Here is a 14671-nt window from a genome sequence, read left to right as displayed (position 1 = left end):
CAAAATACTAGGTCTACCAATGTTGTCACAAATGGCAAGATCCCATTCTTTTTTATAGCTGAATAAATACTTCATTGTATATGTATCACACATCTTCTTTATCTGTTCATCTATTGATGGACACTGAGGTTGCTTCCATACTTTGGTTATTGTAAATAATGTTTCAAAAAACATAGGGGTGCACATAACTTTTAAAATTAGTGTTTTCATTTTCTTTGGGTAAATACCCAGTAGTGGAATTGCTGAATGGTACTGCATTTCTATTTTTAATTTTTTGAGGAATCATACCACTTTTGGACAATAACATTATATTCAGGCCTTATAAAATTAGTAATATGACAACATTACTAGACAGCCTTGTAAAATTAATAACTCAATACCACTTGATGGGAGAAACTTTTACTGAAGCAATTTTATAAAGCATTAATAAATACTATGTAACATATAAGACACCTTTTTATATGACATGACTTAAGGAATTACCAGTGTGATGTTATTGTCTTTTCCCCAAAAGCTTATCCTAAATATTTACTTCTGTGACCTTTATTTCCAAGTGAGAACTGTGTTTAGATGGTGGAAATAGCTTGAAGTCCACTAATAAGGAGAACACATTTGCAATTTTATTTATACTTTTCCACTTATCAAAAAAAATAGGAGGGTAAGAAAATTATACACAGAAAAACAACGTGATATGTATCAGCAAATATTAATTCAAAGAATTATTAACGAAGAATTTTCTCATAAATGTTAGTTTGAAAACTATGGCTCATAGAAATCTAAGGGTCCCCTTGGACACAGCAGGATTGAGGGACAAGGAAGTCTACAGGTGTAGTCTTATCTCGCCTTTAGCTAAACAGCTCTACTTGTCTCTGTTTTATATAATACAGTTTAATGCAAAAAAAAAAAAAGATAAGTTCTATTCTTTGGAAAAAACAATTTTTCCCCAGAGGTATAAAAGTCACTAACTTAGTCAACGTCCCTAATTTCACGTAAGAGACAAAAAGGCCTCGGAGAGATTGTAATTTCCCTGAGGTCAAAAAACCACCTAGTTGCAGGCCAGGAATGTGTTTTAGTTACTTCCTCATATTCAGGTATGGAATCAGAAGAGACCCCGAATCGCTAAGGAAATGTTGAAAAACAAAAATAAAGCTGGCGGCATCACCTTACCTGATTTCAAGTTTTATTACAAAGCTGTGATCACCAAGACAGCATGGTACTGGCATAAAAACAGACACATAAACCAGTGGAACAGAGTAGAGAGCCCAGATATGGACCCTCAACTCTATGGTCAATTAATCTTCGACAAAACAGGAAAAAATATACAGTAGAAAAAAGACAGTCTCTTCAATAAATGGTGCTGCGAAAACTGGACAGCTATATGTAGAAGAATGAAACTCGACCATTCTCTTACACCGTACACAAAGATCAACTCAAAATGGATAAAAGACCTCAACGTGAGACAGGAATCCATCAGAATCTTAGAGGAGAACATAGGCAGTAATCTCTTTGATATCAGCCACAGCAACTTCTTTCAAGATACGTCTCCAAAGGCAAAGGAAACAAAAGCGAAAATAAACTTCTGGGACTTCATCAAAATCAAAAGCTTCTGCACAGCAAAGGAAACAGTCAACAAAACAAAGAGGCAACCCACGGAATGGGAGAAGATATTTGCAAATGACAGTACAGACAAAAGGTTGATATCCAGGATCTATAATGAACTCCTCAAACTCAACCCACACGAAACAGACAAACACATCAAAAAATGGGCAGAAGATATGAACAGACACTTCTCCAATCAAGACATACAAATGGCTATCAGACACATGAAAAAATGCTCATCATCATTAGCCCTCAGGGAGATTCAAATTAAAACCACATTGAGATATCACCTTACACCAGTTAGAATGGCCAAAATTAACAAAACAGGAAACAACATGTGTTGGAGAGGATGTGGAGAAAGGGGAACCCTCTTACACTGTTGGTGGGAATGCAAGTTGGTGCAGCCTCTTTGGAGAACAGTGTGGAGATTCCTCAAGAAATTAAAAATAGAGCTTCCCTATGACCCTGCAATTGCACTCCTGGGTATTTACCCCAAAGATACAGATGTCGTGAAAAGAAGGGCCATCTGTACCCCAATGTTTATAGCAGCAATGGCCACAGTCGCCAAACTATGGAAAGAACCAACATGCCCTTCAACGGACGAATGGATAAGGAAGATGTGGTCCATATACACTATGGAGTATTATGCCTCCATCAGAAAGGATGAATACCCAACTTTTGTAGCAACATGGACGGGACTGGAAGAGATTATGCTGAGTGAAATAAGTCAAGCAGAGAGAGTCAATTATCATATGGTTTCACTTATTTGTGGAGCATAAAAAATAGCATGGAGGACAAGGGGCGTTAGAGAGGAGTAGGGAATTTGGGTAAATTGGAAGGGGAGGTGAACCATGAGAGACTATGGACTCTGAAAAACAGTCTGAGGGGTTTGAAGTGGCGGGGGGATGGGAGGTTGGTGTACCAGGTGGTGGGTATTATAGAGGGCACGGCTTGCATGGAGCACTGGGTGTGGTGAAAAAATAATGAATACTGTTTTTCTGAAAATAAATAAATTGGAAAAAAAATTGAAATAGAAGTGTTATAAGTTTTAAAAAATGCTCCAAGTAAGACAACAATTAAGGATGTACTCTCAGGTAAGAAAATGACAACAATTACAACTTAAAAAGAAAAATTAATCTTTTAGCATTACAAGTTTATTTAATTCATAAAAAGGACTTATCGTGGATTCTTTTAAATGATAAATATCCATATTTGATTAAGTGTTTGGATTCTTATTGTTGACTTATACATCGGGGTGGGAAAAATGGGTAACAGCAAACTTTAAAATTGTTATGAACAACTGCCAACCAGGAAATTAGTCAAAGCATCTAAGTATAGATTTCATTCGTGAGCAATAATATTTACTTTCTAAAATCGAATTTAGATGTAAGTTTTCAAGAAATTTACAATGTGTCCATTTTGAGGTGCCGGGGTAACTTAGTCAAGTGTCTGACTCTTGTTTTCGGCTCAGGTTATGATCTTAGGGTTGTGAGACTGGGCCCCATGTAGGGTACCACACTCAGCAGGAAGTCTGCTTGAGAATCTCACACTCTCTCCCCCTCTTGTACACTCTCTCTCTAAAATAAATAAAATCTTGAAAAAATAATAAATATGTCAGTTTAGTTTTAATTATTGAATAAAGATAATAATAGGTATCTCTTGAAAGAGCTCCAGGAACAAAGAAAATAATCAAAATTTATGTCTCATTTCTTTATCAGCAAAAATAATTATGACATTTACTTAGTATGTAATAGTTAGCTAAGCAACTCAGAATCTTACCAAATGAAAAACAAAAATTATATGAGAAATCTGAAACCCAAGGAAAAAAAGGTAAGATAATATAACTAACCTTGAACAAGAAAGTCTCAATGTCATTACTTGAACGCCATGAGTTTGAGGTAGGAACCACCACGTTTTCTCTTAGAGCAACATTTCTATTGAATAGTGAACTATTATTAACATTTCTACCATAAGGCAGATGTAGGGCTGGCCTCATATTAATAGTGTCAAGCAAAGTTTGCTTTTGCTGTTTCTCCACCAGAAGTTTGGTACTGGTCTCTGCCAGCCTCTCACTAGTCCTGTTAGGATTACAAAACACAATACTTAGTATTTCATTTCTCCCCAAATCAGTCCTAAATTACTTGCATTTTTTTAAGTCTCCATAATAGTAAACAAAATGTGCCATTAAATAGTGTTTTAACATAATAAATGTGACAGAGCAGACCTACTATGTATAATTATAGGTTTAAAACTGTTCTAAAGAAGTCCATGTATCTCTAGGGTTCCTACCTAACAAGTAATTCAAATTAAGGAGAGAGAGAAATGGCTATCAGTGATGTCCACGGCCTAACAGGTTATACCTGCTGCCTTCTGGAATAGTTGTACTTAAAAGATTCTTGGGGATGCCATGATACATACTTATATTTAGTAAACCAGTTTAGAGCTGCAAAAATAAACCATCCTGGGGGGTCTGGGTGGCTCAGTCGGTTAACCATCTGCCTTCAGCTCAGGACAGGACCCCATAGTCCTGGAATTGAGCCCCATACTGGGCTCCCTGCTCAGCGGGAAGCCTGCTTCTCCCTCACCCTCTGCCTGCTGCTCCCCTCTGCTTGTGCTCACTTGCTCTCTCTCTCTCTGTCAAATAAATATGACAAGGGGCGTTAGAGAGGAGAAGGGAATTTGGGTAAATTGGAAGGGGAGGTGAACCATGAGAGACTATGGACTCTGAAAAACAATCTGAGGGGTTTGAAGTGGCAGGGGGGGTGGGAGGTTGGGGTACCAGGTGGTGGGTATTATACAGGGCACAGCTTGCATGGAGCACTGTGTGTGGTGAAAAAAAATAATGAATAATGTTTTTCTGAAAATAAATAAATTTTTAAAAAAGTTTAAAAAAATAAATATGCCCTTCAATGCATGAACGGATAAGGAAGATGTGGTCCATATACACTATGGAGTATTATGCCTCCATCAGAAAGGACAAATATCCAACTTTTGTAGCAACATGGACGGGACTGGAAGAGATTATGCTGAGTGAAATCAGTCAAGCAGAGAGAGTCAATTATCATATGGTTTCACTCATTTGTGGAGCATAACCAATAGCATGGAGGACAAGGGACGTTAGAGAGGAGTAGGCAATTTGGGTAAATTGGAAGGGGAGGTGAACCATGAGAGACTATGGACTCTGAAAAACAGTCTGAGGGGTTTGAAGTGGCGGGGGGGTGGGAGGTTGGGGTACCAGGCGGTGGGTATTATAGAGGGCACAGCTTGCATGGAGCACTGGGTGTGGTGAAAAAATAATGAATACTGTTTTTCTGAAAATAAATAAATTGGGAAAAAAATAAAAATAAAATAAAATAAAATAAAAATAAATAAATAAAAAATAAATATGTAAAATCTTTAAAGGAAAATAAAAATTTTAAAAATCCCTCAAAGACATTTTTCAAATATTGGCTTTCACCACTCTTGTATATTTCACACATTACCTCAGAGAGATTGAGCATTTGGCACTGAGGAAAAATTTAGATGAACAATGGCTAGAGAACTAGTAGATGGCAGAGCCATGATCAGAAAGAACTGAAACAGCTCCAGAAGCAATTAGGTTATAACACAGATACCAGGGTACTGGAGGTGGAATCTACCATTTCCAACTTCACCTTTTGGGTTAAAGATGTACTCTTCCAAAAATAAACTAACATTAATAAATAAATATTATAGCGGGGGGATGGGAGGTCGGGGTACCAGGTGGTGGGTATTATAGAAGGCACGGCTTGCATGGAGCACTGGGTGTGGTGAAAAAATAATGAATACTGTTTTTCTTTCTTTTTTTTTTTTAAATATTTTATTTATTTGTCAGAGAGAGGGAGAGAGAGCGAGCACAGGCAGACAGAGAGGCAGGCAGAGGCAGAGGGAGAAGCAGGCTCCCCGCCAAGCAAGGAGCCCCATGTGGGACTTGATCCCAGGATGCTGGGATCATGACCTGAGCTGAAGGCAGCTGCTTAAGCAACTGAGCCACCCAGGCGTCCCTGAATACTGTTTTTCTTAAAATAAATAAATTGGAGAAAAAAAATTATACTATCTAGTTGGCTTTCACTTACTACTGATCTCATGAACGTGGCTCCAAAAAATTATGGTTTAGAGGCAAATTAATAAGCTAACTCTACTTTCTATGATTGTTTTAACTTACTTGTTCAGTTCATTTGTCAATGACATTCGATGTGTTACTTCTTCTAGGTAGAGATGCTTGTATATGTCCAATTCTGTTTTAGTAACGTCTTGAAAACTTTTCATTTTGGATAATTCAAATTCCAGCTCTTTAATTCTGAGTTCCATTTGACTTCTTACTGAAGCATTATTATTTTCTCTTAACTGTGCTACGCTTTCTTGAAATGCTACTTGCGTCTAAAGCAAATTAAAAGCATAGTTTTAAAATTGTTACAACCTGGGTAATTACAGTATATTTCTTTCTTTTAGTTTTGTGTCAATGATTCAGAGAGCAATTTTTAAAATGGAAAAAAAAGCTGAAATGTAAAATATTTATCATTAATGTGAAATTGAATTAAATGTGAATAATGTTCATTCTTACATTAGAACTCATGCAATCTGATAATTCAAAGAGTAATAAAATCATTTAAATTTTTTAAAAAGTGAACAATACAACTTCAGAATAATCGAGGTACCTGGGGTGCCTGGCTGACTCAGTCATCTGAGTGCTTGACTCTTGTTTTCTGCTCAGATAGTGATCTCAGTGTCCTGAGAGAAAGCCCTGTGTCCTACTCAGCATGAAATATGCCTGGAATTTTCTCTCTACCTGTCCATCCCCCACTCATGCTTTCCAAATAAATAAATAAGATATTTAATATAAAGAAAAGGAATAATCCAAGTATGGTACCATTTCTTTTCTGTAGGAATGCCCAGAATGGAGCCCAAACAAGCAACTGACTGAGCCACCCATGTACCCCATGGTCAAAATTTTTAAAGCACAGTTTTTTTCTTTTCCTCTCAATAGCCTTGTTTTATACTAACTGGTCTTAAAAAATAAAATGACTTTCTACTGTGAATCATTCTGAAAGATCAATTTAGTGTGAATAATAATGAAAACTGAAATTTTTAAAGGGAAGGAACAAATGCTTTCAGAAATTTACCAAATTGCTATAAAGGAAGTAGAGGAAAACTCTACACTGCATATAACCAAAATGTAATTTGCAGTAAAATGAATTAAAGCATTTTATAGACAAATAAATTAATCTCTAAAAATAGATCGACTTCTTTTAATTTTTTTCTACGTTCAGTCTTGTCCTTTCTTCAAAATCCCGTTTATATTGTTCTATTTTACTATATCCTACCACGTTGCCTTCTACACAACTTCTGAGGTTTACTTCTTGTTGTTCCAACTTCTTTTTATTCTTCTCTAGCTTTTCACATTTCATCTGTATTTCTTTCATAGATGATAACTCCTGAATAAGAACCTGGTTTCTTGAAGACATAGTTTCCAGTTTTGCTGTAAGATCATCAACCTGCATGAATAAAATAATACAGTTTGGAGGCAGAGTGAAAAGAGTCTAATGCAAAAATAAGACCCCAAATTTTTTTCTAAGATTTTAAATCTCTGCACCAAACATGGGGCTTAACTCACACCCCCAAGATCAAGAGTCACATACATTACTGACTGCTCCGGGCAGGTGCTCAGATTTTAAAATAAGTTCATTTTCAATAAAATGTTATCTATATTCCAGTACGGTCTTGGAATGCGGAACCTCAAATAACTCAGAAAATGAAGAACAAAATTCAAACCACTAGGAGTTGCTAAAATCTATCTCTGCTGTCATCCTCTTTGCCACACATTTGTATTTAATATTTATACTTTTATTTTTATGATTGTTTCAGATTTTTCCTCCGTAAAATAACTGTAAGTCACGTCTTAGTAGAAAGTCTCTTAACCCTTCCCTCATCTTAACACTCCATAACTTTTTCTAAAGATTTTATTTATTTATTTGAGAGGGAGAGAGAGCAAGACAGCAAGAGCACAAGAGCAGGGAGAGGGAGAAGCAGACTCCCCACTGATCAGGAAGCCAAGCATGGGGCTCAATCCCAGCATCCCAGGATCATGACCCAAGCCAAAGGCACTTAACTGAGCCACACAAGTACCCTCGTACTCCTTAATTTTTAAAGAAGTTTTAGGAATACCGTATTGACTTATGTAGGTCTGAGACAATAAATGCTTACCAAAATAAAACTTTGAAAATAAGACTCTAATTAATGAATCTATAAATACTGATTCTATTGCCATCAGCCTTTTTATGAATTACAAATGTTTTATGCTAATTTCAATTGCATTCTGAGGAGAAATGATTCACAAGGTTAAGAAATCACATCTCTCAGTAAAAAAAAAATAGTGGGGAAAAAATTTAGTGAGATGATCCATATATTTTTGGATAAAATTTCTTTAACTCGACAGTGTTACAATTTTTTGTTACTTCTCACAAAATAAGAGGATATACTAAGCAATGAAAACAACCAAAAAACTTGCTGGAGTTTCAGTGATGCTGAGTTGGGAAGAACTCCTTTCCTTTAGATATGACTGGAAAGACAAGTGGATGTGGTGGTTTTATACACTGACACTTCTCCCATGACAACCCCTCCGCTTCATATGTGCTGGCCTTAGTAACTGGTTCCTAGTGAACAGAATATGGCAGAGCTACTGTGTGATTTTTAAGGCGAGGTTAGAAAATGTGATATAGCTTCCATCTGAATTTCTTCTTCTAGGAAACCTCACCCTTAGAATCCAGCTGTTATGGGAAAGCCCAGGGTACCTAGTGAGTCTTCATGCAAATATTCCAGCTGAGACTGCCCTAGCTAACATCCTAGCCAAAAGCCAGCCTCAACAGCCAAACATGTGCATGAACAAGGTTTTAGATGATTCTAGTTCCTAGCTTCCAGTCATCCCAGGTGATGCCAAATGAAGAAGAAATGAGTTGGCCTTACTCAGCCTTGTCCAAAGATTTGTGAACAAGATAAATGCTGTTTTGAGCCACTAGGTTTTGAGATGGTTTATTATGCAGCAATAAATAACTGGCACAGATACTGATATTAAAATGGGGTGCTGCCATTAAAAAAGAAAACCAAAAAACTGAAACTAAACCTTCTTTGGACCAGGAGGTGGGTGGAACCTGAAAGAAGAGTAAGAGTGAGAAGGAGAAAAGCAATCTGAGGGGTTTGAAGTGGCAGGGGGGTGGGAGGTAGGGGTACCAGGTTGTGGGTATTATAGAGGGCACGGCTTGCATGGAGCACTGGGTGTGGTGAAAAAATAATGAATACTGTTTTTCTGAAAATAAATAAATTGAAAAAAAAAAGAGTGAGAAGTAGAGAAGAGTAAGAATGAAAACCAAAAGGGCTTCCAAGAGACTGTGAGTGGAAACCTGATGGCCCTTGAAGGGGCTTACAGCAAAGGTTTCTAGACAAGTGAAGAAAATGACACTAGAGGGAAAAGGAACTCATGCCACAAACCACATGAAAGTAAAACTGGTAGGAGAGATAAGCTAAAGAAAGACTATTCAATATGAAGGAACCAGGACTTACTGGGATCATCTATCTGTTCCTCATTTATAGCCTCTCCACATGCTGTATTATCAAATAACGCTAAAATAAAGAAATGTTTCTGGGTTAAAAGCAAATCCAGGATATCAAGCTTTTGTCTATACTGTCATTTGCAAATATCTTCTCCCATTCCGTGGGTTGCCTCTTTGTTTTTTTGACTGTTTCCTTTGCTGTGCAGAAGCTTTTGATTTTGATGAAGTCCCAGAAGTTTATTTTCGCTTTTGTTTCCTTTGCCTTTGGAGACGTATCTTGAAAGAAGTTGCTGTGGCTGATATCAAAGAGATTACTGCCTATGTTCTCCTCTAAGATTCTGATAGATTCCTGTCTCACGTTGAGGTCTTTTATCCATTTTGAGTTGATCTTTGTGTACGGTGTAAGAGAATGGTCGAGTTTCATTCTTTTACATAGAGCTGTCCAGTTTTCCCAGCACCATTTATTGAAGAGACTGTCTTTTTTCCACTGTATATTTTTTCCTGTTTTGTCGAAGATTAATTGACCATAGAGTTGAGGGTCCATATCAGGGCTCTCTACTCTGTTCCACTGGTCTATGTGTCTGTTTTTATGCCAGTACCATGCTGTCTTGGTGATCACAGCTTTGTAATAAAGCTTGAAATCAGGTAAGGTGATGCCGCCAGCTTTATTTTTGTTTTTCAACATTTCCTTAGCGATTCGGGGTCTCTTCTGATTCCATACAAATTTTAGGATTATTTGCTCCAGCTCTTTGAAGAATGCCGGTGGAATTTTGATCGGAATGGCATTAAAAGTATAGATTGCTCTAGGCAGTATAGACATTTTAACAATGGTTGATATCCAGGATCTATAATGAACTCCTCAAACTCAACCCACACAAAACAGACAAACACATCAAAAAATGGGCAGAAGATATGAACAGACACTTCTCCAATCAAGAAATACAAATGGCTATCAGATACATGAAAAAATGCTCATCATCATTAGCCCTCAGGGAGATTCAAATTAAAACCACATTGAGATATCACCTTACACCAGTTAGAATGGCCAAAATTAACAAAACAGGAAACAACATGTGTTGGAGAGGATGTGGAGAAAGGGGAACCCTCTTACACTGTTGGTGGGAATGTAAGTTGGTGCAGCCTCTTTGGAGAACAGTGTGGAGATTCCTCAAGAAATTAAAAATAGAGCTTCCCTATGACCCTGCCATTGCACTCCTGTGTATTTACCCCAAAGACACAGATGTCGTGAAAAGAAGGGCCATCTGTACCCCAATGTTTATAGCAGCAATGGCCACAGTCGACAAACTATGGAAAGAACCAAGATGCCCTTCAACGGAGGAATGGATAAAGAAGATGTGGTCCATATACACTATGGAGTATTATGCCTCCATCAGAAAGGATGAATACCCAGTAGCAACATGGACGGGACTGGAAGAGATTATGCTGAGTGAAATAAGTCAAGCAGAGAGAGTCAATTATCATATGGTTTCACTTATTTGTGGAGCATAACAAATAGCATGGAGGACAAGGGGCGTAAGAGAGGAGTAGGGAATTTGGGTAAATTGGAAGGGGAGGTGAACCATGAGAGACTATGGACTCTGAAAAACAGTCTGAGGGGTTTGAAGTGGCGGGGGGGTGGGAGGTTGGGGTACCAGGTGGTGGGTATTGTAGAGGGCACAGCTTGCATGGATCACTGGGTGTGGTAAAAAATAATGAATACTGTTTATCTGAAAATAAATAAATTGGGAAAAAAAAAAAAGCAAATCCAGGAAGACAAGGCCTATGGATGAAGCCAAAGCTATAAACCCTTTATTAAGACTTGAGAAGGACTTAAGGTGTGCCTCAAATTTCTTTAAGGATCTTAAGAGTGTGAGAGTTTGAAAGGCATTGTCAAATGAGAGCTGCACAGGAAACCTGAGGTGAAAGCTTATCTCAAAAGACCCGGGAGAATGGCTTTTCTAATGGCACGAAATCCAATCATATTCAAGGAAAACTCAAAAAACTAAGAGAATTATAGTAGCAAAAACACTGTTTGCGAGCTTGGACTAAAAGAGACCAATGTAGTACAAACTAAAAATAGGTCTTTGAGTCTTAGAATTCCCATCAGGAGGAAGCAGGCTGAAAAACAGGCTGAAAAAGCAGCTACAAATACGCATCATTCCTTATGAAAAGGACAGAACCAAGAGCTCAAAAAGTAAAGCAAACAGCCATGGAGAAGCATTCCCATGGTTAGGACTAAGTCCTCACTGAAGAACTGACAGCATGCTTCAGGGTGTGTTTCAAAACTGCTATGGACTAGTGTGCCTCCCATCTTCTTTCAATGGGAGAGTCCTTAGCAGGTTACCAGAGTGTTCCATTTTGAGTGGTAGAGAACTGTCTTACTTAATTCCCAAGTGCTCAGATGGAGAGGACTTGCACTCAAGGGACTATACTTCAGGCACCTTATCCCTGCGGTACCTGATTAAGATGGTAAGATCTTGGACTCAAGCCCAAACCCAATGGCAGGAGAACTGAGATTTGTGGGAGGTATGGGGGGGTGAGTGTATTTTTCATGTGGGAGGAATACAAAAAATTGTGGCCAGCGGGTAAATCATGCTGCTTTTAAAATGTGTCCATAGGTTTTTAAATATTCATTCCATTAAAAAAAAAAAAGACCATGGGCCTACCTTTGTGACTTTCCTCTAACAGAATATGGTGAATGTGATGCTCTGTGTATTCCAAGGCTAGGTTACAAAAGACAATAGAGCTTCTGCCTTGCTCTGCAGATCAGGCAGCTTTTTTTGGATTGGAATTTAGCCCCTCATCTTGTAAGAAAACTCAGGCCACAAAGAGTCTAGGTGTGCCAGTGTAAGTGTTTCGGCTGCCTGCCCCAACTATAGTCCTAGACAATAGCCAGCATCAACACCACCAGATGTGAGTGAACAAATCTTCAAACATTTCCATCCCCAAGCCTTTCAGCTGCCCCACCTGAAGCTAGGCGAAGAGAACAAGCTGCCCTAGCCAGACTTTTCCTAACAGTAGATTTGTGAACAAAATAAATGTTATTTATTTAAGCCACTAAACTTTGGGGAGTTTGTTAAGAAAAAACAGATAGAAAAATGGATGACAAAAAGAGTTAATAAGATACATAATCTATATATTAGAAATTGGTCTCCATTAAAGTGGGAAGTAAAAAAGGTTAAGATTATTTTTTTTAATTTTAAAATATTTATTCATTTGGGAGAGGTACAGAGAGTCAGAGAACAAGCAAGGGGAGAGGCAGAAGAGAGGGAGGAGCAGACTCCCTGATGAGCTGGGAGCCTGACATGGGACTCGACAGGACCTGGAGATCATGACCTGAGCCGAAGGCAGACACTTAACCATCTGAGTCACACAGGTGCCCCTAAGATTAATTTAATAATGACAAACAGTGCTAATGAGAAGAAGCCCATAACTAGAAGCAAGACCTAAGAAGTTTTTCTTTCTGTTTTCCCCCATTTAGAGTGTCATTACCTGTGCAATTTTTATATATGACCTTTATTAAGTTGAAGTATATTCCTTCTAAACCTACTTTTTGAAGCTTTTTATCATGAATGGATTTTTTACTCTCTTATCATGAATGGATGTTGCACTTTGTCAAATGCTTTTTATAAAAGATTTTATTTATTTATTTGACAGACAGAGATCACAAGTAGACAGAGAGGCAGGCAGAGAGAGAGGGGGGAAGCAGGCTCCCCACCTAGCAGGGAGCTTGATACGGGGCTAGATCCCAGGACGCCAGAATCATGACCTGAGCCTAAGGCAGAGGATTTAACCCAATGAGCCACCCAGGTGCCCCTCAAATGCTTTTTCTACATCTTTTGAAATAATCAGATGATTCTTCTCCTTTTATTAATTTGGTGTATCACAATGATTGATTTGCAGATATTAAAACACCCCCATAACCTAGGAATAAATCCCATTTGATCATGGTGATGATTTTTTTAATGTATTATTGGATTCAGTTTGGAGTATTTTGTTGAGGATTTTTGCAACCATGTTCACCAAAGATACTGGCTTAGAGTTCTTTTTGTGGTGTCTTTGTCTCGTTTTGCTATCAGGGTAATACTGGCCTCATAGAGCGAATTTGGAGTTTTTCCTTCCTTTTCTGTTTTTTGGAATAATTTGAGAATAGGTACTAACTCTTCCTTTAAAATGCTCGGTAGAATTTGCCTCTGGTCCTGGACTTGTGTTTGTTCATGGTTTTTGGATTAATGATTCCATTTCTTTGCTGGTTTTCAGTCTCTTCAAATTTTCTATTCTTGTTTCAGTTCTGGTAATTTATAAGTTTCTAGGAATTTATCCATTTCTTCTACATCGTCCATATTGTTGGCATATAGTCATTCATAATATTCTTTTATAACTGTGGTGTTGATTGTTATTTCTCCCCTCTCATCTGTGATTTTATTGGGGTGCTTTTTCTCTTCTTTCTGATAACTCTGGCTAAAACCTTATCGGTTTTATTAATTTTTTCAAAGACCAGCTCCTGGTTTCATTGATCTCTCCTATTTTTGTCTTTTTAAATTTTCTATAGTGTTTACTTCTGCTCTAACTTTAAAAAAAATATTTGAGAGAGAGAGAAAGTGGGGAGAGGGTCAAATGGAGAGGGAGTAGAGAATCCTCAAGTAGACTCCCTGCTGAGCACAGAGCCAGAAGCAGGGCTCAATCCCAGGACTCTGAGATCATGACCTGAGCTGAAATCAAGAGTCTGCTGCTTAACCAACTGAGCTACCTACTACTACTACTGCTCTAATTTTTATTATCTCCTTCCTTCTGCTGCCTTTAGGCTTCATTTGTTGTTCTTTTTCTAGCTTCTTTAGGTGATGGTTAGGTTGTTGTAGATTTTTCTTATTTCTTGAGATAGGCCTGCATTGCTATATACTTCCCTCTTAGAACCATATTTACTGTGTCTCAAAAGTTTGGTCAATTGTGTTTTCATTTTCATTTGCTTCCATGTATTTTTAAAAATTTATTCTCTTATTTCCTCATTGGTCCATTCATTGTTTAGTAGAATGTTACTTAGCCAACATGTATTTGTGGTCTTTCAGATTGTTTCCTGTAGCTGACTTCTAATTTAATAGTATTGTGATCAGAAAAGGTGCATGGTATGACTTCAATCTTCTTGTATTTATTAAGACCGGTTTTGTGGGTATTATGGAGGGCACGTATTGCATGGAGCACTCGGTGTGGTGCGTAAACAATGAATTTGGGAACACTGAAAAAAAATTAAATTTTAAAGAAAGACTTGTTTTGTTGCCTAATATGTGATCTATTCTACAGAATGTTCCAGAATGTGTATTCTGTTGTTTAAGAATGGAATATTTTGAATATATCTCCTTAGTCCATCTAGTCCAATGCATCATATAAAGCCACTGTCTCTTTGTTGACTTTCTGACCTGTCTATTGATGTAAGTGGTGAGTTAAAGTACCCAACTATTGATTATTTCTATTCCTTCCTAAAATATCTGAAGTGTACATTGTCTTCATGG

General features: G+C 37.7%; 1 protein-coding gene across 1 annotated transcript in view; it reads right to left on the bottom strand.

Moving 5' to 3' along the window:
• The window catches only part of LOC122891044 (ankyrin repeat domain-containing protein 26-like), a 260505-nt gene that overhangs the window by 231110 nt on the left and 14724 nt on the right, over positions 1–14671 (bottom strand). The window contains exons 5-7 of the mRNA XM_044226425.1: positions 6942–7112; positions 5783–5997; positions 3449–3677 (exon numbers count right to left, since the gene is read on the bottom strand). Coding sequence (XP_044082360.1) covers positions 3449–3677; positions 5783–5997; positions 6942–7112 — 615 coding nt within the window. The remainder of the gene's footprint in view (positions 1–3448; positions 3678–5782; positions 5998–6941; positions 7113–14671) is intronic.

The sequence above is a fragment of the Neovison vison genome, chromosome 12 (assembly GCF_020171115.1).
Source record: "Neovison vison isolate M4711 chromosome 12, ASM_NN_V1, whole genome shotgun sequence".
In the NCBI taxonomy this organism is placed as follows: domain Eukaryota; kingdom Metazoa; phylum Chordata; class Mammalia; order Carnivora; family Mustelidae; genus Neogale; species Neogale vison.
Note: the sequence above shows the minus strand (reverse complement) of the source record. Positions and strands in the feature narration are given on the sequence as shown.